We start from the raw sequence: 24,874 nt of genomic DNA, 5'->3' as shown, positions 1-24,874 counted from the left end.
AGGGTTCTCCATATATAGTTTATGAGGTCTTTTATTGCCAGATCGTAACCCTGGCAAGGATCCCTGGTACGAAGTGGTTAAGCCCTTGGCTACTAACTGAAATGTCAGTGGTTTGAACCCACCAACCACTCCTCGGGAAAAGGTGTAGCAGTCTGCTCCCGTGAAGATTACAGCCTAGGCAACCTTATCAGGCAGCTCTACCTATAAGGCCACTGTGGGTCAGAATCGACTCGACGGCAGTGGGTTTGGTGTTTTGGTTTAAACTATATAGGTTATGGTCTGTGTGTCACCAACTTTCACATAATAACTGAATACTGTCAGTACTCTGCAGTTTCATTTCACAAAGACATTGTTTGCATTTGATAACAGCCGATGCTGGTATGTGTCTCAAGAGTCATTGAGTATACAGTTAACTCCATGCCCATATTCTGCTCTAGTAGCCGTGCTAAGAACACATTCACCCAGGATTCGTGCACGTGTGTAAGAGATTATCTGGGCAAAACTTGTTAGGTGCTGTCAAGTTGATTCCTACTCATAGCAACCCTACATACAACAGAACCAAACACTGCCCGGTCCTGCGCCATCCTCACAATTATTGTTATGCCAGAGCCCATTGTTGCAGCCCCCATGTCAATCCATTTCATTGAGGATCTTCCTCTTCTTTGATGACCCTCTACTTTATCAAGTATGATGTCCTTCTCCAGGGATTGTAGAATACCAGAAAGATGTTTGCCTGTTCATTGACTATGCTAAGACATTCGACTGGGTGGATCATAACAAATTATGGATAACATTGCGAAGAATGGGAATTTCTAGAACACTTGATTGTGCTCTTGAGGAACCTGTACAAAGACCAAGAGGAACAAACCATAGAGGTGAATTATTGGGGCAGGCGTGTCCTCAACTTCGCTGCCTACTGTCAAATTGCTTTCCCCATTGCGCTCCCCCAGCAGTGTGAGCATTTCCATTTCCCCAGGTTACCGCCCCCAGTCACCGCTGGCAGCCTCTGAGGTGGTTGCCAACGTGGTGGGTGTGATTGGTGTGATGTGGCCATTTGTTTTCTCCTAGTGTAACCCGACCCTACGAATGCCCGGTAAATTTCCATTAAACCAGCCCAAGCCAGATTTGGCCCACCCTGCATGCACAGAAGGGGCAGCTGTGACCGTTATTTGGCCTCAACAGAGGATGCAGCAACAGGTGGAATGAATCAGGAGGAAAATCGTCACCCGGACCCCGTTTCAAAGCAGGAGGTCTGACAAGAACGTGACCTCCTGTTTCCTGGCCACCATCTTGCTGCCCAAATCACATGTAAGCTCTGCTTCCCCATAGCCTGGGGAGTGGATCTGAGGAACTTCCTCCTGGCTCCTTGCTCTGCACATTGCAATAAAGTTACTTTTTCTTTGTCAAAGGCCAGTGTCCAGATTATTGGCAGGTCTGAGCACTCTGGACAAGGACCCATCTTCCCGGGTTCGGTAACGCTGGTGACTTGAGATTGAGTTTGTCCTGGGCATGCCGGCCTTTCCGCTGTCCACTCCTGGATTACTCATGTGCGATCTGGAGCCTGTTTTTCTGTTTGCTTCACTGATTCTTACTGATTGGGGTGTATTTTGGTACCAATGCAATTATGTGAATTAATCCAGTCTTAAATAAATTGTAAATAACTTCTCCCATCTGTGATTTATCATTTAACTACAGCATTTTATTGTACAGAAGTTACATTTCAGGTATTTTAATCTTTTAGTTTTTTGCTTTTGTTTTTCTGGCTTCTGCTATCTAAAGAAAACCTCCCCTGCCCTCAGGATCAAAAGTGCCCTTCACTTTCCTCAAATTTGGGTGTCCAAGCTTAGGGGTCTAAAGCCCTGAAGTGTTTTGCGTGGGTGTGGCGGGAGGTTGTGACCTAACGATGAATGTGCTGCTGTTGTTCCAGGACATTTACTGAGAGGCAAGCCCACTCCCGGCTCCAGCAGTGGTATTCAGCACTTCGCAGAAAAGACCTTTACTGTTTGCTCCGTGGGAGCCACAAAACCATTTGAAAACCACTGTTGGGGTGGATCACTTGTCTGATTGGGCTGCTCGAAAGCTCATGCCTATTGGTAGCGCCCATCGGTCATTGCCTTCAGCAGCTGTATCAGGAACAATCCAGAAGTCCCATTTTCCTGCTTAAGGGACAACCAGTGACTCTGTTCTGGTGATGACTGAATGTAGGAAAAGTCTCTCCCATCCTCTCATCCCCACCCCATGTTTCTTGGACATGGACGAATTTCTTATTTTCAACCCTCAGGCAGATTCTGTACCAGGCCTCACTGGGTCCATTCCAACCATCCAAACACGGTTTCATAACTTTGGGCCTTGATGGGCAGGGAGTGCAAAGGCCCAGAATCAATGTCACCCCCTCACTGAGACCCTCGCCCTCCTATGATGTGTGTTCCAGCTGGGAGCTAGAAGTCTGCCTTTCTGGGGCAAAGCCTAGAGGTGAACTATTCAGAGTGGGGCCCTGGGCAGAGCTGGCGAGAACAGCCTCCCCGGCTACGTGGCCAGGGCGTGACAGCGGACACACCCTCAGCATGTTCAGGAGGGGAGGTGTGATGTTTTTCAGGTCCTAAAGAGGGGCTGCCTGATACGTGCACACCTGGGGAAAGCGAAATGGATGCCCCCCGCCCAACCCCACTGGACTAGAAGCTCTCCCTCTGCCCTACTGTCTTGGTTCTGGGGTGTCTGAGCTCCAGATGGCTGTGGACACCCATCCCAGAGGAAGGAAAGAAGAGCATGCTGGCTATTTTACAAGAACAATGTTTTCCTTATCAACTAATTGGCAATGGTTGGCTTGGCCGTGGTAGGATGCGGTCCTCCAGGGGCAACGACAGGCGGCATGTGGGCCCTAGGAAACACCTTCAGGGGAAGCCCGAAGCCCATGCTGACTGCAGTTGTCCAGGATCTTGAGGGTCTCCAGGGCTGCTCTCCGAACCCCAGGGTCTGAATCCAGCTGGAGCTCCTGGAGAGCTGAGAGTGAGCACAAGAAGGAGAATCAGGGCCTCCAATCATTGAGACCACAGCCCCGCCCTGGTCAGCCTGTGATCCTTGGGGCCACAGACCTGCCCTTTGCAGCATGTGCCGACCAGAGGCTGAGGTGTCTTGGTGGCCAGGCTTGTGTGGGCTGCAAACTGGGACACCCTTGTATTTGAGGTCAGAGGCCCAGGGTGGAGCTGAGGGGTCCTGAGGTCCACCATATCTTTCAGAGCTTTGGTCCCTACCCTACCAGGGACATGAGGACTGCCGGAGGCCTGAGTGCTGAGGGGAGACACAGACCAGGCAATGCAATGGACTTCACCCTTCCAATAGGGCTCATCTGCCTCTCTGGGACCTGGCTGCCCCTCCCCACCAACACAACAGAGGGTCAGCTGATGCTTCCCTTGAGCGGTTTCACTAGGCTTAGACCCACCAGAGTGGGCTTCCCAAAACAAGTCTTTGTGAGTCATGGGACTCAGAATGTAACAGTCTGCACTGCTTACAATTCCGTAACGCTGGGAAGTCCAGCTTTTTCAGGTAGCTTGCAGACATCTGCTTCATAATAATCCCTGAAATGACAGCCAAAGAAAGGCTCAGCACAGGGATTTTAGGGCAGCAGGCAAACCACCCCACCCTCTCGGTGAGAGACCCAGTTCACCTTTGAGGACATCTATCTGTTTAGGGTTTTGTTAGCAAAGAGGGAGCTGAGCTGGCAATCGGGTAGATGCGAGGCATGGGGACTAGCGGGTACAGAGGTAGGCGTGGTCCCAGCACTGCCACCCAGTCCTCCTCCCCACCCCAGACCCGGAGTCCCAGCTGCAGTCATTGATTGGGTTTGAGCAGAAGGCCTTCAGGGTCCACCCTGAGTCAGGGAGTCTGTCTGCTCACCTGCCAAGTTGCATGCAGCAACTCTGATACTTGACAAGCTACTTCTCACGTAGGTGATAGTTTCCAGCAAGAAGCTGTAGAGAACAGCAGGCTTTTTCTGAGTCTGCAAACAACAGGGGCTCACAGCCGTGGAGGCGGGGCTCTGGGGGCCAGCCGCCACAGAGTGCCTCCCCACCTGCCTGAGGCATCACTTCCCATGCATCTGAGGAGGTTTGCCCCACTGAGAACCAGAGAGGGCAGCTGCCTGCCCCAGCCTCACACAGCCGGCTAGGAGCTGGGCAACTTAAGGACCCATCAGCCCCTGCTCCACTCGTCTGATGGCAAAGAGGATAACACGTGTCCAGATCTGCCCTCCAACATGTCGTTGGCGGTTGCCGTTGAGTCGATCTGGATTTGTGTCGGCCTCATGAGTGCAGAGTAGAACTGCTCCATAGGGCTTTCAAGGCTGTGAGCTTCAGAAGCAGGTCACCAGGACTATCTCCCGAGGCACCTCTGGGTGGGTTCAAACTGACAACCTCTCGGCTAGTAGTCAAGCGCTTAACTGTTTGGGGCACCCAGGAAGCTTATTTTGGGCTACATAAAATATATTATTAAAATTAATTTGACCTCTTTTCACTTAATGTGCCTACTAGAAAACTTAAAATAGGTGTGTTCTTCCTTCTACTGCAATGCCATCGGAGAGTGCTGGTCTCAACATTTCACGTTTGGAAAGCAAACGCGGGGGCCACGAGATGGAAGCCTGGGCAGCATCCACCCTGAGCTCAGTCCCGGGTGGCTTTCTCACCAGGACGGAGCACACGGTGGTCTGGAACACCATCATCTCGTCTGTGCTGGCGGCTCTCTGCCCAGGGGGGCTCTCCAGGCCCTTGGGGCCCCAGAAGTGCAGGCACTGGAACATGGTCTCCATGCAGGCCTGGGAGGGGCAGGACAGATGGATTCAGGGCGATTCGCGGAGGGGTGGGGCTGGCAGGGCTGTTGTTCCATCAAGGAGCAGTCCCGGAAAGGCCTTAGGAGGCTGCAGTGAGACAGAGTCTCCACAGTGTTGTATTAAAAATCCTGTTTCCTTTGCTGGGCTTCCTCCCCTCCAGCTTTGCCTTTGAATCCTGCTTTTGTTTGGAGGATATACATAAACCCCACTGTGCCTGCTAGCATGATTAAGAATGTTGCTGAGGTAACTTATATGAATTCCCTACTTGTAAACCCTTTAACGGCACTGGGTTTTTTTTGGGGGGGTGGGGTGTTAAACCCTTTAAAAGTAACATGCCTGCCCACCCTTGGGGAGCAGTCTTAGAAGCGGTAGCTCTGACGGACTCCTTTCCCTTGTACAATAAAATAAAGGTGCCTTTCCTGGTCTCCCACCTCAGTCTCTCATTTATTGGCCAGTCTGAGTCATGCTGAGCTAGAACCTGGAGCTTCACATCCAGTAACAGGAGACGGCAGGGCTGGTGGGTGCAGGGGAGGGTGAGGGTGGCGAACATCTAGACCAGAGCCACTGCTGGCCTATGGAGCGCCTGTATGTGGATTTTTAAAAGGCCTTTTCCCAGCTGGTGCAAACGGTTAAGCACTCAGCTGTTAACCAAAAGATTGGCGCTCCAGTCTACCAAGTGGCACTTGGGGAGAAAGGCCCGCAAACTACTTCCAAAAAATCAGCCATTGAAAACCCAGTGGAGCACAGTTCTACCTAAATCAGAACAGTTAGGTACAGCTGGTGTCTAACGTCAGCCACTCAAATGTCTGTCTTAAACCCAGTGCCATCGAGTCGATTTTGACTCATAGCGACCCTATAGGACAGAGTAGAACTACCCCATAGAGTTTCCAAGGAGCGCCTGGTAGATTTGAACTGCCGACCCTTTGGTTAGCAGCCGTAGCACTTAACCACTACACCACCAGGGTTTCCAGTGTCTGTCTTAGTATATAGTATATAGTGTACCTTTCTATGAGTAAAAAACATTAAAGAAACACTTCCAGACACACTAGAACATCTTTAAAATGATAACACAGTAATAATAATAATTTTTTGATGCGTGTCGCAAAGTAGCACCTGTTTGTTATTGTGAACCATTGCACGTACCTCGAATTTCTAATATAATGGGCTTTACGGGGGTTGGTTTGTAAGTATGGGTTGTACGTAAGTCGGACGTTCATAACCCAGAGGTCACCGGGTCTTTCTTCCGAGGCACCTCCGGGTAGACTCAAACCTCTAACCTTGCATTTAGCAGCTGAGCATGTTAACCATGTGAGTCACCCAGGGACTCTTATGCAGCTAGGCTCTAGTAAACTGGTCTGTGGGTCGTCTGGGGTGAGGGTCTGGTGGACGGTGACACCTGGGCTCCCAGGGAAGCCTGCAGCCAACTGAGCCAGCAGGCCAGGGAAGCAGGGGCCGTCTTTGGGCCAGAGGGACTGCGTGTCTTACCCTGGCTGTGCAAGAGCAGGGGTCCTGGCAGTGCAGCATGAGGGAGACCCAGGCTTTCTTCACCTCTACCTTGAAGAGATGCTTCTTGGATATCCTGACCACCTTGGCCAGCGTCCCGAAGAGCACGAAAGCTTTGAACCGTAGCATCTCACTCTCCTGCAGCCAAGTGCACAAGGAAGTCAGAGATTCCAGGAGCGAGAAGCCCAACAAAACCCCTGCCATTCCTCACGGGCCCTGCCATTCCTCACGGGCCCTGCCATTCCTCACGGGCCCTGCCATTCCTCACGGGCCCTGCCATTCCTCACGGGCCCTGCCATTCCTCACGGGCCCTGCCATTCCTCACGGATGCCCTGTGAGGCCTTTCTGGATCATTCCACTGGGGTCAACTAGCTCTAAAGGGACTAGGCATTACTCTGGGGTCAATGACCGTCTCTTCCCAAGAGGGAGGCTCGTGCTAAATCTGAGCCCGTGTCACGGCCTGGTAGAGGGCCCAGCATGTCAAAAAGTATTTGTGGACTCAAGGAGTTCAAGGCGGGAAGCTCATTCCCCACAGCAGGGGAAGAGGGCCCCATGATTCCTGATCCATGGCTATTGATTCTCTACAGCTGAGAACAACTTTTTTTCCCCAAGATCCCGTTATCAGCCAACCAGTACATCATCACCAAGTAGGACCTGGAGTCCCGGGTGTGGCTAAAGGTTAATGTGCTCGGCTGCTAAGCCGAAGGTTGGAGGTTTGAGTCCACCCAGAGGTGCCTCAGAAGAAAGGCCTGGAGATCTACTTCCCAAAAATCAGCCACTGCAAACCCTGCGGAGCGAGGCTCTACTCGGACACACGCGGGGTCGCCATGAGTCGGAGCTGACTTGGTGGCAAGTGGTTTTTCAAGTAGGATGGGGGACTCTTTCTGCCCCAGGAAACATCTTTTTGGGGGCATCTGAAGTGCTCATCTGCTCATAGGCAGACATTCACGGGGCTGGGGGAGTCCCATCTGGGCTCACGTTGTCGAAGAAGGCCCTGCACTGCTCGGAGATGGCTTCCAAAGACGGCCCCACATCCCCTTCCCGGAGCTCCGCCAGGATCTTGGTCAGGGCGGCCATGCCCTCGGAGGCCACACTGGTGCTGGTGGGCTCTCTCAGGGAGCACAGGCACTTCTCCAGCAGGAGCTTCCGGTACTGCTTCACCTGAACGGGCACAGGGGCCGTCAGCCTCTGCAGCCAAGCTCCCTGGGTGACCAGAAGCTCCCACACTGGGCCTCAGCAGGTGTGGTCCCCACCACCCAGCTCCAGGGGGCCTGTGCCACAGGGCCTGGCTCAACAGGCACAGTTGCCCACCACCCAGCTCCGGGGGCCCCACACGCCATGCCCTGGCTCAGCAGGCATGGCCCCCACCACCCAGCTCCAGGGGGCCTGCGCCACAGGGCCTGGCTCAGCAGGCACCATCCCTCACCATCCTGCTTCAGGGGGCTGCACCCCACGGCCTGACTCAGAAGATGTGGTCCCTACTACCCAGCTCCAGGGGCCTGCATCCCAGGGCCTGGCTCAGTGGTTATGGTCCCCACCAGTCATCTCCAGGGGGCTGCACTCCTGGGCTTGGCTCAGCAGGCAGGGTCCCCCACTACCTGGTTCCTAGGGGCCTGCAACCCAGGGCCTGGCTCAGTAGGTATGGTTCCCACCACCCAGCTCCAGAGGCCTGCATCCCAGGGCCTGGCTCAGTGGTTACAGTCCCCATCACTCATCTTCAGGGGGCTACACCCCTGGACCTGGCTCAGCAGGTGTGGTCCCCACCACCCAGCTCCAGGGAGCTGCACCTGGGGCCTGGCTCAGTGTCAGGCATGCCCGGCGCAGCGTGGTACCTTCTTGGGGGCGCCTAGGGCCATGTTGCCAAGGGCACGCAAGGAGAGCATCCGCAGAGCCTCGTCCTCCTGGTCCACACCCCTCTCCAGCATGAACACTGCGGGCTTCAGCAGCTTCTCCTGGTACAGAATTGGGTCGCTCATGAACTGGAAAGGAGAACTTTTAAAGATTATCACACGTACAAGCCAATTTCTCAGCGAAAGGTGGGAAATAGAATTAAATCCTCTGCCTAGACCAGCCCCACCGTGAGGAGGACTCTGGCCAGCCACGTAACCTCTCTGTGTCTCAGTTTCCTTATCTGTAAAAATACCCCAAACCTGTTGCCATTGAGTCAATTCCGACTCATGGCGACCCCATGTGACAGAGTAGAACTGTCCAAAGGGTTTTCTAGGGTGTCATGCCCTATTTTAAATATTCTTCAGGATAAAGTCCAAGCTTAGCATCCATTTAAAAATCATTTATCACCCAGCCCTCTCTACTTCTGAAGCTTTTAAATAACATGGGCCTCAGAAGCTGAACCTAACTTCCCAAAAGAAATAATGAGCTACCACTACTGGCAATGGTGCAAACCCCTTGGGGGGCATTGTCTCATTTAATCCTCACTGAAGCCTGGCAAGGTGGGTGCTGTCATCCCCAGCTGAGCGGATGCAGAGGGTAAAGCACAGGGAGTCTGAGAAACCGGCCCAGGCCCTCGGATGCCAGACCTGCTTCTTGCCTACAGTGTTAGACTTGTAAACCAGACATACCTTTCGTGAGACAGCAAGGGGCCTCTCCTTGTGTCTTAGTCATCTAGCGCTGCTATAACAGAAATACCACAAGTGGATGGTTTTAACAAAGAGAAGTTTATTCTCTCACAGTTCAGTACACTAGAAGTCTGAATTCAGGGTGCAGGCTCCAGGGAAAGGCTTTCTCTCTGTCAGCTCTGGAGGGAGGTCCTTGTGATGTATCAGTCTTCCCTTGGTCTGGGAGCATCTCAGCGCAGCAACCTCAGGTCCAAAGGACACGCTCTGCTCCCAGCACTGCTTTCTTGTTGGTATGAGGTCCACCCTCTCTGCTTGCTTCCCTTTTATCTCTTAAGGGATAAAATGTGGTGCAGGCCATACCCCAGGGAAACTCCCTTTATATTGGATCAGGGACACGACCTGGTAAGGGTGTTACAATTCCACCCTAATCCTCTTAACGTAAAATTACAATCTCAAAATGGAGAACAACCACAGAATACTGGGAATCACAGACTAACCAAGTTAATACACATTTTTTGGGGGACACAATTCAATCCACAATACCTTCCAACTGGCCTTACAGGGTTTACAGAGGAGGCAGGATCAGAGGTACCTGGGAGTGTGCAATGGTCGGCTTGTGAACGCTTTTTGAAAGCTTCGCATGTGAGTCTTGCTCTAGGCCAAGGGGTGGGCAGATGATGGCCTGCCATTCGTTTTTGTCCAGGCTCCAAGCTAAAAACTGTTTTCACTTTTTTTTCTAACCCCCCCATCCCCCGCCACATTCTGCCCTTCCCATAGTCCCTGGTAACCACTAGTCTTTTGTCTCAATGCATTTGTCTATTCTAGATATTTCATTCCCACATGCAAGGCGAGGGTTCCACCACTGTACCACCACTGGCCCTAGTTTTCTTTAGGGCTATTTAGTAAGGCATTTCATTTTCTAGATATTTTTGTTAAGGCTATTTAATGAGATGTGGAGCCCTGGTGGTGTAGTGGTTAAGAGCTCAGCTGCTTACCAAAAGGTTGGCAGTTCGAATCTACCAGCTGCTCCTTGGAAAACCCTATGGACCAGTTTTACTCTGCCTTATAGGGTCGCTATGAGTCGGAATCAACTCATCAGCATCAGGTTTGGTTTTTAATAAGATATTTCATATTCTAGATATTCCGTGGAATTATACACCATTTGTTAATAATACGAGAAGCTGGGCTACATGAAGAAGAACGGGGCATCAGGATTGGTGGAAGACTCATTAACAACCTGCGTTATACAGATGACACAACCTTGCTTGCTGAAAGTGAAGAGGACTTGAAGTACTTCCTGATGAAGATCAAAGACCAAAGCTCTCAGTATGAATTACACCTCAGCATAAAGAAAACAAAAATCTTCACAACTGGACCAATAAGCCTCATCATGATAAAATGGAGAAAAGACTGAAGTTGTCAAGTATTTCATTGTACTTGGATCCACAATCAACAGCCATGGAAGCAACAGTGAAGAAATCAAAAGACATATTGCATTGGGCAAATCTGCTGCAAAGGACCTCTTTAAAGTGTTGAAAAACAAAGATGTCACCTTAAAGACTAAGGTGTGCCTGACCCAAGCCATGTTTTTTTCAATTGTATCATATGCATGTGAAAGCTGGACAACGAATAAGGAAGACCGAAGAAGAATTGACGCCTTTGAATTGTGGTGTTGGCGAAGAATATTGAATCTACCATGGACTGCTGAAAGAACGAACAGATCTGTCTTGGAATAAGTACAACCAGAATGCTCCTTAGAAGCAAGGATCACAAGGCTGCGCCTTACATACTTTGGACATGTTGTCAGGAGGGATCAGTCCCTGGAGAAGGACATCCTGCTTCGTAGAGTACAGGGTCAGAGGAAAAGAAGACCCTCAACAAGATGGATTGGCACACTGGTTGCAACAATGGGCTCAAGCATAACAATGATTTGTAAGGATGGCGCAGGACCGGGCAGTGTTTCATTCTGTGGTACATAGGATCGCTATGAGTCAGAACCAACTCGAGGATTCCTAACAACATACATCATTTTGTGTCTGACTTATTTCATTCAGCACGATGTTTTCAAAGTTCGTTCATGTCACAGCATGAACAGGACTTGATTTTGCTTTGTAGTTGAGTAATATTCCATTGTATGTATATATCACATATCGTTTATCCATTTGTCTTTTGAAGGACACTTGGGTTGTTTCCACTTTGGAGCTATTGAGAATAATGCTGCCGTGAATATTTCCATACAAGTATCTGTTTGAATCCCCACTTTCAGTTCTTTTGGGTATATACCTAGGAGTGGAATTGCTGGATCATGTGGTCATTCTCTGTTTAACTTTCTTAGGAACCACCAGGCTGTTTTCCAAAGTGGCTGCGCTATTTTACATTCCCACCGGGAATAGATGAGGGCTTCAACGCTGGTCATTTTCCATTTTTCTGGTCATGGCCATCCTAGTGGGTGTGAAGTGGCACCTCGTTGTGGTTTTGATTTCCATTTCCCTGATGACTAATGACATCGAGCATTTTTTCATGAGCTCTTTGGCCATTTGTAGGTCTTCTTTGGAGAAATGTCTGTTTAAGTCCTTTGCCATTTTTTAACTGGGTTATTAGCTTTTTTTGTTGTTTCACATTCTCAAATGACTGGAAAAACCTAAAGAAGGATATTTCATGACACATGAAAGCCATATGTACTTTAAATTTCGGTGTCCATCAATAAAGTTTTATTGGCACACAGCCACACCCATTGGTTAATGTGTTGCCTGGGGCTGCTTTCAAGCTACAACAGTTGAGTTGAGCCATTGCAACAAAGGCCTACAAAATTGAAAATATTTCCTACCCAGACCTTTACAGAAAATTTTGCTGATCCCAGCACTAGGCTGTTGTTTAGTTCCTATGGTGTACTGGGCACCATCCAGCTAATCAAACTTCTCCTAGAATTTTCTGGTCAATTCCCTCAGGATCCCGTAAGTGCTCCAACTGTATGAAAGGTAACCGGGCCCAAGTAGCTATCACACATCTCCTGGCCTTCTCATCTGGCAAAGCCCTGTTGACCTTTCAGAGCCCTCCTTGCACAGCCCCTCCCGTGCCCCTCGTTCCCAGCGAGTCTGAGGGGCCTCCTCCAGGATTTTCAGGTGTTGGCAGCACTTAACACATCACACATCCTTTACTGTTCCACTTCAGTCACAGGCTGTGTCTCAGCCTCACTCCCGTGGAAGGGAGGGAGGGAGGACGGGAGGGAGGACGGGAGGACGGGAGGAAGGAAGGGAGGGAGGGAGGGAGGGAGGGAGGGAGGGAGGGAGGGAGGGAGGGAGGGAGGGAGGGAGGGAGGAAGGAAGGAAGGAAGGAAGGAAGGAAGGAAGGAAGGAAGGAAGGAAGGAAGGAAGGAAGGAAGGAAGGAAGGAAGGAAGGAAGGAAGGAAGGAAGGAAGGAAGGAAGGAAGGAAGGAAGGAAGGAAGGAAGGAAGGAAGGAAGGAAGGAAGGAAGGAAGGAAGGAAGGAGCGCATCAACACACAGATGAGGGAAGCCCGCCTGCCCCCTTGACTCAGACATCCCTCAGAGACAGGGCACCTGGCCCTGACCTGAGCCCTCCTGAGACACCCCGCACCCACCCTGTGCCCACCCCCCGACGGGCGCCTCACTTCCACACACACCGCCGTGCTGCTGATGCGGCAGCTCAGGACTTCTGTGTCCATGCCCCTCAGCACGAGCTCTGACAGCCTCTGCCTGTAGCCTTCCATGTTCTGCAGGCACAACCTGGGGGAGAGACGGGCAGCCCCGGGGCCAAGAGGTTCTCAGACTCTGCCGGACCTTTGCTAAGAGCCCAGCAGCCCACAGAATGAGTATCCAGGACCTCCCCCTCATCTCCCCAGGGGTTTGGTGGGGTGGTCTTGGAAGTACGTACTTTCCGTCTACCTTTCACATGAGGGAAGTAGGATGAGGGCTGCTCATGAGTGATCAAAAGTAAAAAAGAAAACCAAACAAGCTGTCATTAAGTTGACTCCAACTCACGGTGACCCCATGTGTGTCAGAGTAGAACTGCACTCCACTGGATTTTCTTTATTTTGATGTTGTTGTTGAGAATATACACAGCAAAAGATATACCAATTCAAGAGTTTCTACATGGACAATTCAACAACACTGATTACATTCTTAGAGTTGTGTAATCATTCTCACCCTCCTTCTTTGAGTTGTTCCTCCCTCATTAATGTAAACTCACTGCCCCCTAAGTTTCCTATCTAATCTTTCAAATTGCTGTTGTCAATTTGATCCCTTATAGATACTTCTTAAAAGAGCGCAATGCCCAAGGCAGACATTCTTCACTAGTTAAGCTAAGTTATTGTTTGGTTTTAAGTAGACTTCAGGGGGGATTTTTGATTTAAGGTTTAAACATCATCTCAGGGCAATAGTTTCAGGGGTTCATCCAGCCTCCATGGCCCCAGAAAGTCTGAAGTCCTTGGGAATTTGAAATTCTGGTCTACATTTCCCCCTTTTGATCAGGATTCATCTCCCTTTGATGAAAATGTTCAGTAATACTAGCCGGGTACCATCCAGTTCTTCTAGCCTCATGGCAAAGGAGGCAGTTGTTCACGGAGGCAATTAACCACACATGCCATTTCCTCCCCCGATCCTGATCCATAGGGTTTTCAATGGCTGAATGTTTGGGAAGTAGATTGCCAGGCCTTTCTTCGGAGATGCTTCTGGGTGGATTCAAATTGCCAACCTTTCAGTTATCCGTTTGCACCACCCAGAACTCCATGAATGATTACCAAAAAACAAAACCAAACCCACTGCCGTGGAGTCGATTCCGACTCATAGCAGCCCTATAGGACAGAGTAGAACTGCACCATAGAGTTTCCAAGGAGCGCCTGGCAGATTCGAACTGCCCACCTCTTGGTTAGCAGACTCAACACTTAACCACTATGCCACCAGGGTTTCCCCATGAATGATTAGAATTGGGGAAATAACTCCCCATCCTGGCCCTGCTCAGATGCCCCTGTCTGCTCTTGGGCAAGTACCCTCAGCTCTCTGAAACTCTCTGTTTCCTGCTGTGAAATAGGAAGGTGTGGAATAAAAGAGTACCAGGGTGGTGCCAACATTTAAGTGCTCGGCTGCTAACTGAAAGGTTGGAGATTCAAGTCCATCTAGAGATGCCTCAAAAGAAAGGCCTGGTGATCTACTTTCAAAAAATCCGCACTGAAAACCCTGTGGGGCACATTCTACCCCAACACACGTGGGGCTGCTGTGAGAGGAAGTCGACGCGATGGCAGCTGGAATGGGGATTTTCTTGCACAACACTGCTGTCCCGGAGTATGGAATGTGGAGCAGTTGCATGGAACGTAAGATGATACGGCAGTTCCCCAGAAGTGAGGGTTCAGTCCAAACCTGGACTGTGCCCTTGGCGGGGGGGGGGGGTCCCTTCCCTCCAGTAAGAAGTGCAGGTGCCACCTCCACCTGTGAGAGCCTGGCCCACCCACCTGGCGAGCAGGCCCACGCCTTCCAGGAAGGTGGCACTGTTCTCCAGGAGGCTCCACACGCCCTGCTCCTCCAGGCTGCACACCAGGCGCTCGCTGTTGACTCTCCTGAACAACAGCTGCATGGATTTGATGGTGATCCTGGAAGAAGGTGGGGGTATGATGCCTCGGTCCTCTGGCCTGTGAAATGGACTCACAATGCCTTCTGGGCCTGGCTCAAGGGGTGAAGGAACGTGAGACCTCGTGAGAAGGGTCTGCAAAGCCTTAAAAATCATGCCCTGCTGGAAACATGGGAGGCATCGGGAGTTAGTACAACTCCTGAAATCTCCTCCTCCCCACCAGGAGAGGACAACGAGGGGCCCACAGTGGAGATGGCCCATGGAGTCTAGTGGCTTCTAAGAGGTGGCCCGAGGTCGTGTCCATCTGGGCCTGCTGATTGCACCCTGTAAGCCCCTCGCACCCACCCACTCTCAGGAGCACCTTTGCAGGTTGACCTCCTCAGGCAGGGTCCCTGTGTGCACCAGCCGCCATGTCTTCAGGACGGGGGATGAAGCCTCGGGCCCATGACTGCTGCTGAGCTGCAGAAGGAGAGTGTAGATGAGGTCTGGGAGGAGGTCCAGGAGCCTGTCGTCACGGTCCATCTTCTCCACGAGGAGGTGGATGGTGCACAGGGTCTGGGGAGAGCAGTTTGCAGGTGTTGGGGCTCCTGTCCTGCAGCCCAGAGAAGCCCCTGTCCAGCCCCTGACACTCACCATCAGAGGGTCCACTGCAGCCAGCCGCCAGATGTCAGCCTTGGAGGTGGCATTTGTCCTAGGGCTGAACCGAGACTGGAGCCGGCCCATAAGACCATGGAGCATTGTCCTCGCGAAGGGCAGGTTCTCTGCCACAGCCTGCCACACCTCGGTCAGGTGGCTAACAAAGGCATGTAAAGGACTGTAGGTTTCTGGCCTCGTTTCCTTGCGGTAAGAGGCCTTGTTGGCCTCTCAGCAGCCCTGGGAGTAGGGGTTCACCCCTGGAGTCTCAGGGAGGTGGAGCGACCTGCCTAAGGTTGTATGATTAGAACCCAGATGCAGGACACCTGAGCTCCATGGTACCCCTGGGACTGCCATGGCCCCCTGGAACCACCAGCTTCACTTACAGGTGACCTTGGAGGTCCCCACCAGGCCTTCCACCTAATGCCTTTATGGGCATGTCAAATAAAAGTCTCCATGTATTAATGCCTCGTGCTAGGCAGCTGGCTTATGCCATTCAGTCCCCACAACAAATATTGGAAGAAAGATATATTTTATCTCCACCTCTCCATATTCTACAGAAGAGGAAACCAAAGCTTGCAGAAATCAGGTAACTTGCACACTACAGTTAGAAATGGCCTTCCCTAAAGGTTGGTGGTTCTAACCCGTCCAGCAACTCCACGGAAGAAAGGTCTGTCGATCTGCTTTCGTAAAGATAACAGCCAAGAAAACTGTATGGAGCAGTTCTACTCTGTAACACACAGAGTCGCTATGAATGGGAATTGACTCAATGGCAGTGGGTTTTCCCTGATTCCCAGGCTGCTAACCGAAAGGTTGGCAGTTCAGATCCACCCAGAGGCACCTCGGAAGAAACGCCTGGCCATCTACTTCTGAAAAATCAGCCACTGAAAACCCTGCGGAGCACAGTTGTACCCTGACACATGTGCGGCAGCCATGAGTCTGAGTCAGATCAATGGCAACTGGCTGGTTCTGGTTTCTGCTGGAGGAATACAATACACCAGAGGGCGTCCAGGAGCTCTGTTCTCCATGGGGGAGCAGTAGTGGGCTCTGTGGGCTCGGCCCCAGAGGAGACAACAGGAAAAGAAAAAACAAAAAGAAACCCATTGCCATTGAATACATTCCGACACATAGCAACCCTATAGGACAGAGTAGAACTGCCCTATATGGTTTCCTAGGCAGTATGGAAACCCTAGTGGTGTAGTGGTTAAGTGCTACAGCTGCTAACCAAGAGGTCAGCAGTTCGAATCCACCAGGCACTTCTTGGAAACTCTATGGGGCAGTTCTACTCTGTTTTATAGGGTCGCTGTCAGTCGGAATCGACTCAGGCCCAACGGGGTTAATCTTTACAGAAGCTGACTGCCACATCCTTCTCCCTCGGATCAGCTGGTGGGTTGGAATCACCAAACTTTTGGTTAGCAGCCGAGCGCTTAACCACTGCACCATCAAGACTTCAGGTCCATATTATGAAGCTGTAGAAGTCGGGGCTCTGGGTCGTGGATCATCAGAGGTCAGTGCCCCCCATAGGAGGCGTTGCAGAGGGGCAACTGACCCGCCTCTGGGCCAGACAAGGTACTATTTAAGGCCCCCATCTTTTGGGGTGTGTCAGTGGGGGTGAGTTCAGCATGGCCTGGGTTCCACAGGCGTCCGTGGCTGCCACAGCCTGGGGCACTCACCTCTCCATGGGCAGGGGCTGCCTCAGGAGTGATGTGAGGACGGTCTCCTGGTGGTAGTGTGCCAGCAGCAGAATGCCTTCAATGAGGAGGCGTCGCACCTCAAGGTGGTCCACCACTGGCAGATGGGCCAAGATGGTGCCCAGGATCTCGGCCACCTGGCGGTGGGCGGGGCATCACAGAGCCAGCCTGGGCCTGCTGACCTCCTCCCCTCACCCCAAGGACTCTTGCCCCGTTGGACAATGGAGTGGTTAAACCTCCAGCCTGCTCCCTAGTGTGTCCTTTGGTCTTTTCCTGGAACTAATTTTATTGGGATTTCAGCGTGGGAGGTGGTGGGCTCTGGGAGAGAGAGCCGTGGGCCTTGAGCCCAGCCTGTACTTACCTACCAGGTTACCTTCAACAAGTTTTTTCCCGTTCTAGAACCCTTCTTCCTCCTTCTCCTCAACAACCAGGGGCTTGGGGGAGGCATTCTCAGCAAGGGCAAGAGGGGCCCCACCAGGTCCTAGTCTGGGGCCTGGTCCTCTCCATGCTCCAGGCAGCCTGACCCCCATGGCCGCCCCCGCCCTGGCTCCACCACCTTGTCCTCCAGCTCTTTGACCCGCATCTGAAGGAAGGTGCCTATCCAGGTGACAGAGGCCTTGTCGTGCTGGAGGTCCATGGCCCCGATGTTCTCGCAGAGCTTCTGGATGAGAGAGACCACCTCGTCGCAGTTAAACTCCATGCACACCACCTAGAACCAGAGCAGGCCCTCCTGGGGGTCAGCAACCAAGGACCAGGCTGCCTCCCCTTCCCCGCACCTGCCTGTTCAGCCCCACCTCACAGGCCCCACCCTCTCCCACTCAGATTTTCCCACATTCCCCTGTGGGCCCCATCCCACCTCTCGGGTCTGCTCAGGACATCACTCTTATGCTTCAAAGCCCCCACTGCCGCCATCCCAGACTCATTCTGGTGGTCCATGGACTCTGATGTACCCCACCTATCTGGCTCTTCTGTCACCTGCGCCCACCACCGCAGCCCCCACAGGAAGCTTCACCCCAAACACTGCCTCCCCACTTTGCTATCTGGGGGTCTGGTCCTGCCTCTGCACAAGCCCCCCGACCCCTGAGGTGGAAGTGGCCTGCCCCTATGAAGCCCCAGCCCTCTCTTTGGGCCCCTTCAGGCACTTTCATGTACTGTAACCACCCAGTGGGCCCCTGTGCCAATGCCTGGGGTGTCAGGTCTTGTTTTAACCCTTTCCATGGCCTCCGCCATGCTCAGGGAGAAGACAGCAGGGGGCTGTTAAGCACCTACTGTGGAAATAGCATAGTGGTTAAGAGCTACAGCTGCTAACTAAAGGGTCAGGAGTTCAAATCCACCAGGCACTCCTTGGAAGCTCTATGGGGCAGCTGTACTCTGCCCTATAGGGTCGGTGAGTTGGAATCGACTCGATGGTAACGGGTTTGTTTTGTGTGTGTGTGTTCCAGGCACAGAGTGAGGCCTTAACATGTGTCAGAATGTTTAAATATGGATGGCGTAGAGTTGGGCCCTAGGTCCTGGAGGCAGCGCCCCCTGCAGGAGGATGTGGCTAGTGTGGCCAGGCTGAGGCAGGTGGCCAAAGGCACAGGGAGACCTGTCAACACCCCACATGACCTCCACTGCTCATCACCTTGGCGATTCTGGAGGATGCACAGAAAATTGTCTCCTCATCAGGGCCCTTGAGGTCCTCCTTACATTTCATAAGCTCCTTTTCCTTGGAAGCGTCCCACAAGGAGCAGGTCTGGCTGGCTGTTGGGATGCGATTGCAGACAGGATTGGCAAGGACAAAGGGCTTCATGGCACCCTGGCTCCACGATGTCACTGCCTTCCTCCACCTTCACACTGTGGTTCCTGCCACCTGGGGGGGCCGTTCCCCACCTCCGCCCTACACAGCTCAGATGCCTGCTTCCATCAAGGCTTTCCCTTGACACCCCGCCAGCCACATTCTTGGTCTTTGAGGCCCCCACGAGTCATGCTAACCAATGTGTCCTCTTTCCATATCCTTCCAGGCCTCTGGGTGAACTCTTCCACCCCTCTGCATTCCCCCTGGTCACCCTGGTTCGTCCACACAAACACCTGCACAGAGAAGCCACACTCCCTGCCGAAGGGCCCACACCCACCTCCTCCCACTCAGCCTGGGGAGGCCAGTCTCAAGGCCCCTCTGTACCGTGAAGGTCCAGCAGGCTGGACAGGACGTCAGTGGAGGCCACTCGGGTTCTTCGGTGGGGGTCACAGGTGCATGGGGCAACGAGTCCCACCAGGGTGCCAAACTGCCCCAGCTTCAGGGGTATCTGTGGAGGATAGGAGACTGCACCCTCACATCCTCTGTCTGCTCAGCAGAACTGGTGCTGCCCCCGGGGCAGCATAAAGGGTGAACCCTGCTCTGAACACATCCGTTGGGAAAGGGGAAGATGGCACCGTCCACCTCCCACCCAAGCTTGCAGTCCCCCAAGCCTCACAGCTCGGGTTCCCTGCCAGATCCCGGGAGCCCTGCTCAGGACTCAGCTGAATCACCCCTTCCACCTCAGGCCCAATTTCTATGTCCGGGCCCTTGCCTTGTTCCTGTGACTGAGTCCTGGGCTCAAATCTGAGCCACCCACCCCTTACCTCACCTCTCAGTCCCCCATTTTCCTTGTCTCTTAAGCAGAGGTAGTAAAGGCACCGCCTCTTTCAGGGAATGCTGTGAGAATCGAATCACATAGTCCAGGTGGTGCACTCCCCGCAGGGGTTGGTCTCAAAGTTACCTAGATTAGGGTGGGTCCCAGCCTCATTTTCTGGTGCCCCAGGTCTAGGGTTCTGCCCCCTCTATGCCGGGTTGAATAGTGTCCCCCTAAAACCCATGTGTGGAAACCCTGGTGGCATAGTGATTAAGTGCTACAGCTGCTAACCAAAGGGTCGGCAGTTCAAATCCGCCAGGCGCTCCTCAGAAACTCTATGGGGCAGTTTTACTCTGTCCTATAGGGTCACTATGAGTCGGAATCCACTCGACGGCACTGGGGTTTACTGGGTAAAATCCATGTCTAACAGGGAGCTCAGAATGTGACCTTACTTGGAAACAGGGTCTTTGCAGATGTAATTAGTTCAGATGAGGTCGCACTGGGTTGGGATGAATCTCTTATAAGAATAGAAGAGAACACACAGAGACAGAGACGAAGAGAAGAAGCTGCAGGAAGACGGAGACAGAGGTCGGAGTGATGGATCTACAAGCCAAGGAACACCAAGGATTGCCAGCAACTACTAGAAGCTGGAAGAATCAAAGAAGGATGTTCTCCAGAGCCTTCAGAGAGAGCACGGCCCTGCTGACACCTTGACTTCAGACTTCTACCTTCTGGGACTGCGATAGAGTAAATGTCTATCGTTTTAAGATACCCAGTGTGTGGTGACTTGTTGTGGCAGCCACAGGAAGCTCGTATGCCCACTTCGTTCTCACCATTCACCAGCCCTGGGACCTGCATGCCAGCCCCGGGACACAGATCCTCCCCCTGCCAACAGGCTTTCCTCAGGACAAGGCAATCAAAGAGGACCCAACAAATGTAGAAAAAGAGACATCATGAAGCTGTGTCAGTCATAGCTAATGAATAAAAACATTATACTGTCTTGTGGCATTCATGTCAAACTTTGTAAAATTTGTCATTTTGCAGCCATTTCTTTTCTCGTTCTAAGTAAATGTTCACTTCACTAACCAATGTTGTATTCCTAATTGTGTACTCTTTTCCTTAAAGAGAGCCCTCACCACTCATGCTATGAGCCCCAGCCCACAAAACCTGGGTCCATGCAGAGGTCCAGCCAAGGTGCAGTCCAGCTCCTCCCTCACCCACCCCAGACCAGTGGCTAGCTCATCGCAGGACCCTTTGGCCATTCCCCAAAGAGGCGGCCTCTTCCCAAGATACTCTTCAGGGGGATGACTTGATTTCAAGTGTCCACTCTTCTCACTGACAGAGGGAAATTTCTTGATGGGTGTCAAAGTGATCGGTTGGGGGGTTGGGTGTGCCCCAACTCACACAGACGCCCACGCTCTGGACGTAGATCTGCATAAGGCGTAGATGGAGATTCATGGCCTTCTCCCGCTCACATTCTTTCTCTGACAAGATCCACTTTTCCAGGAGCTGTGGGTAGAGGCCAAAACACAGAAGGGGGTGGAGGGAGCATTAAAGTCCTGGTGCCGGCCCTTTCCTAGCTGGTGATTGCCCTCTGTGCCCTTCCCCTTCAAGATCTGATTTTCAATGTGTCTCTATGGTTCTAGACACTTCTGGTTTCTCCCAAGGCCCCATCCAGTAAAGGAGAGTAGGCTGTGGGCAGAGAGAGAGCATCCCCGGCCTCCTTACCAGTGTGTACTTGGCCATTGTGTTTGGCCTTGCTTGGAACGTCTGCCTGTAGATAAAGGCCCAGGAGCTCAGTGGCCCTGTCTTCCAGGTGGCCCTAAGGGGTTGTTCTATTATGTGCCAAAGCTCATTTCAGAACAAAGAATATTGCTAAGGAAAAAGAAGCTCATGCCTTCATGATAGGGGTCAGTTCATCAACAGGACATAACAATCCTAAATTTTTATGTGCCTGATAACAGAGCTTAATACTTAAAGCAAAAACTGATAGAACTGAAAGGAGAAGTAGACAAATCTGCAACTATAGTCCGAGGTTTCAATACCTCTCTCTCAATAACTGATAGAACAAGAAGACAGAAACTCAGTAATAATATAGAAAACTTGAACTTTCAATAGCACAACATTTTTCCAAGTTCACACAGAACATTTACTAAGATAGACCAGACCATATCTGGACAACAAAGTAAGTCTCAATAAATTTAAAAGGATTTGAAACACACAAAGTATGTTCTGAGACCACAAGGAAGCTTAAATTAGAAACCAAAATCAAAAATATTTTTGGAATATCCCCAATTGTTTGTAAACTTCTGAATGACCTGTGGGTTAACATAGAAATCAAAAGGGTCCTAATCCTATATGAGTGGTATCCTATAGAAGAAGAGACCCAGAGAGACAGATGGAGGGGAAGGGAAATTAAAATGTATTTGGAAATTAAATTGAAAAGGGAAAATAAAATTAGAACATAACACATTAAAATTTGTGGGATGCACCAAAAAAAGGAACCAACCTGATTTCAAGACTTGCAATGTTACAGTAATCAAGACAGTGTGGGATTGGTATTAAGATAGACAAATACACCAATGGTGCAGAATAAGAGTCCAGAAACAGACCCACACATACATGGCCAAGTGATAGTCATTTGTGCACAAAGGTAGAAAGGTGATTCAATGGAGAAAGAATACAGTAGTCTTACCAATAAATATTGCTAGAACAATTGGATATCCATATGTGAAAAATGAACTTCTCTCCTTACCTCACACCCTATACAAAAGTAACCCAAAATAGAACATAGACCTGAGACTCCAAAACTTCCAGAAGAAAATCTTTGTGACTTTGGGTTAGGCAAAGATTTCTTAGATGTAACACCAAAGCACGATCCACATTTTTTTTTTTTTTAAGATAAATTAGACTTCATCAAACTTAAAAACTTCTTGATGATTGTGCAATACATTGTTGTTAGGTGCCATCGAGTCAATTCCAACTTATAGCAACCACATGCAGAACAGGACCCTATGCCCAGTCCTGCGCCATCCTTACAGCCACTGTGTCAGTCCATCTCACTGAGGGTCTTCCTCTTTTTTGCTGGCCCTCTACTTTACCAAGCATGATGTCCTTCTCCAGGGACTGATCCCTCCTGAAAACATGAAGTAAGTGAGATGTAATCTCGTCATCCTTGCTTCTAAGGAGCATTCTGGTTGTACTTATTCCAAGGCAGATTTGTTCATTCTTTTAGCAATCCATGGTATATTCAATACTCTTCGCCAACACCACAATTCAAAGGCGTCAATTCTTTGGTTTTCCTTATTCATCATCCAGCTTTCACACGCATATGAGGCTATTAAAAACACCATGGCTTGGGTCAGGTACACTCTAGTCTTCAAGGTGACATCTTTGCTTTCCAACACTTTAAAGAGGTCTTTTGCAGCAGATTTGCCCAACGCAATGCATCGTTTGATTTCTTAACTGCTGTTTCCATGGGTGTTGATTGAATGCAAGTAGAATGAAATCCTTGATAACTTCACTCTTTTCTCCGTTTATTACGATGTTGCTTATTGGTCCAGTTGTGAGGATTTTTCTTTTCTTTATGTTGAGGTATAATCCATACAGAAGGCTGTGGCCTTTGATTTTCATTAGTAAGTCCTTCAAGTCCTCTTCACTTTCAGCAAGCAAGGCTGTGTCATCTGCATATTTCAGGTTGTTAATGAGTCTTCCTCCAACCCTGATGCCCTGTTCTTCTTCATATAGTCCAGCTTCCCGTATTATTTGCTCAGCAAACATATTGAATAGGTATGGTGAAAAGACACAATCCTGATGCACACCTTTCCTGACTTTAAACCATGCAGTATCCCCTTGTTCTGTCTGAACGACTGCCTCTTGAGCTATGTACAGGTTCCTCAAGAGCACAATTAAGTGTTCTGGAATTTCCACTCTTCACAGTATTATCCATGATTTGTTATGACCCACACAATCGAATGCCTTTGCATAGTCAATAAAACAGGTAAACATCTTTCTGGTATTCTCCGCTTTCAGCCAGGATCCTCTGACATCAGCAATGACATCCCTGGTTCCACATCCTCTTCTGAATTCAGCTTGAATTTCTGTTCCCGTCAATGCACTGTTGCAACCGCTTTTGAATGATCTTCAGCAAAATTTTACTTGAGTGTGATATTTATATTGTTCAGTAATTTCTGCATTCGTTTGGATCACCTTTCTTAGGAATAGACATAAATATGGATCTCTTCCAGTCAGTTGGCCAGGTAGCTGTCTTCCAAATTTCTTGGCATAGACAAGTGAGCACTTCTAGTGTTGTATTCATTTGTTGAAACATCTCAGTCCCTAGAGCCTTGTTTTTCCCCAATGCCTTCAGTGCAGCTTGGACCTCTTCCTTCAGTACCATTGGTACCTGGTCATATGCTACCTCCTGAAGTGGTTGAAAGTTGACCAATTCTTTTTGGTACAGTGACTATGTGTATTCCTTCCATCTTCTTTTGATGATCCTGTGTCATTTAATATTTTCCCCATAGACTCCTTCAATATTGCAACTCAAGGCTTCAAATTTTTCTTCGTATAACGAATGTCATTAATGACACTGACTGTAAGCTTAAAAATGGTTAAAAGGACAAATTTTATTATATTCTACCACAACAAAATAAATAAATATATTTTTAAATGTTAAATTAAAAATTTCTGCCCTTCAAAAAGAACTGTTAAATTAATGAAATGACAAGCCATGGACTGGGAGAAATATTTGCAAATCACTTATCTGATAAAAGGCTTGTATCCAGAAAATATAAAATCTCTGAAAACTCAATAATATGAATGCAAACAAACCAATTAAAAAAAATACTTAAGTGGCCAGAACCCTTCAAAGATGCTGGATTGGATCCTGGATCAGGGGGATGACTATAAAGGACAGTATTGGGACAACGAGTAAAATACGAATATGGACCATGGATTAGAATATCCCATTGTATCAAAGCTAATTTTCCTGATTTTGATCCTTGTGCTGTTATAATATAAGAGCATGTTCTTGTTCTAGGTGTTTAAAACTGTCAGTGGTTCAAAAATTGTGTGTGTGGAGAGAGAGAAAGAAGAAGGAGGAGGAGGAGGTAGAAAGAAAGAAAGCAAATGTGGCAAAATAATAAAATTGGTGAGTCTGAGTGAAGGATGTACAAAAGTTCTTTGTACTATTGCAACTTTTCATAAAATCTGAAATTTTATCAAAATACGAAGTTACTGTGAAGGATTGAATTATGTTCTCCCAAAATTTATGTTCAAGTCCTAACCCGTGGTATCTGTGAAGATATCCTTGTTTGGAAATAGGGTCTTTGAGGATGTTATCAGTTAAGTGAACATGAAATCATACTGGAGTAGGATGGGTCTTAATTGTATACAAGCAGTGTTCTATAAAAGAAGAAAAGACACCCAGAGAGACAGAGAGGGAAGACAGTCCTGTTATGATGCAGGCAGAGATT

General features: G+C 50.0%; 1 protein-coding gene across 1 annotated transcript in view; it reads right to left on the bottom strand.

Moving 5' to 3' along the window:
* Nucleotides 1-2,878: 2,878 nt before the first annotated feature.
* Nucleotides 2,879-24,874, bottom strand: part of MROH2A (maestro heat like repeat family member 2A) — a 60,771-nt gene continuing 38,775 nt past the window's right edge. The window contains exons 27-42 of the mRNA XM_049889033.1: nt 20,802-20,906; nt 18,968-19,091; nt 18,431-18,549; nt 17,363-17,515; nt 16,789-16,943; nt 15,116-15,275; nt 14,844-15,037; nt 14,367-14,504; nt 12,531-12,645; nt 8,158-8,304; nt 7,304-7,486; nt 6,308-6,463; nt 4,679-4,807; nt 3,895-3,997; nt 3,510-3,575; nt 2,879-3,000 (exon numbers count right to left, since the gene is read on the bottom strand). Of these exons, the coding sequence (XP_049744990.1) occupies nt 2,879-3,000; nt 3,510-3,575; nt 3,895-3,997; nt 4,679-4,807; nt 6,308-6,463; nt 7,304-7,486; nt 8,158-8,304; nt 12,531-12,645; nt 14,367-14,504; nt 14,844-15,037; nt 15,116-15,275; nt 16,789-16,943; nt 17,363-17,515; nt 18,431-18,549; nt 18,968-19,091; nt 20,802-20,906 (2,169 nt within the window). The remainder of the gene's footprint in view (nt 3,001-3,509; nt 3,576-3,894; nt 3,998-4,678; nt 4,808-6,307; nt 6,464-7,303; nt 7,487-8,157; nt 8,305-12,530; nt 12,646-14,366; nt 14,505-14,843; nt 15,038-15,115; nt 15,276-16,788; nt 16,944-17,362; nt 17,516-18,430; nt 18,550-18,967; nt 19,092-20,801; nt 20,907-24,874) is intronic.

This window comes from Elephas maximus, chromosome 6 (genome assembly GCF_024166365.1).
Source record: "Elephas maximus indicus isolate mEleMax1 chromosome 6, mEleMax1 primary haplotype, whole genome shotgun sequence".
NCBI lineage: Eukaryota > Metazoa > Chordata > Mammalia > Proboscidea > Elephantidae > Elephas > Elephas maximus.
The sequence above is the reverse complement of the archived record's forward strand: the minus strand, read 5'-3'. Positions and strand labels throughout refer to the sequence as shown.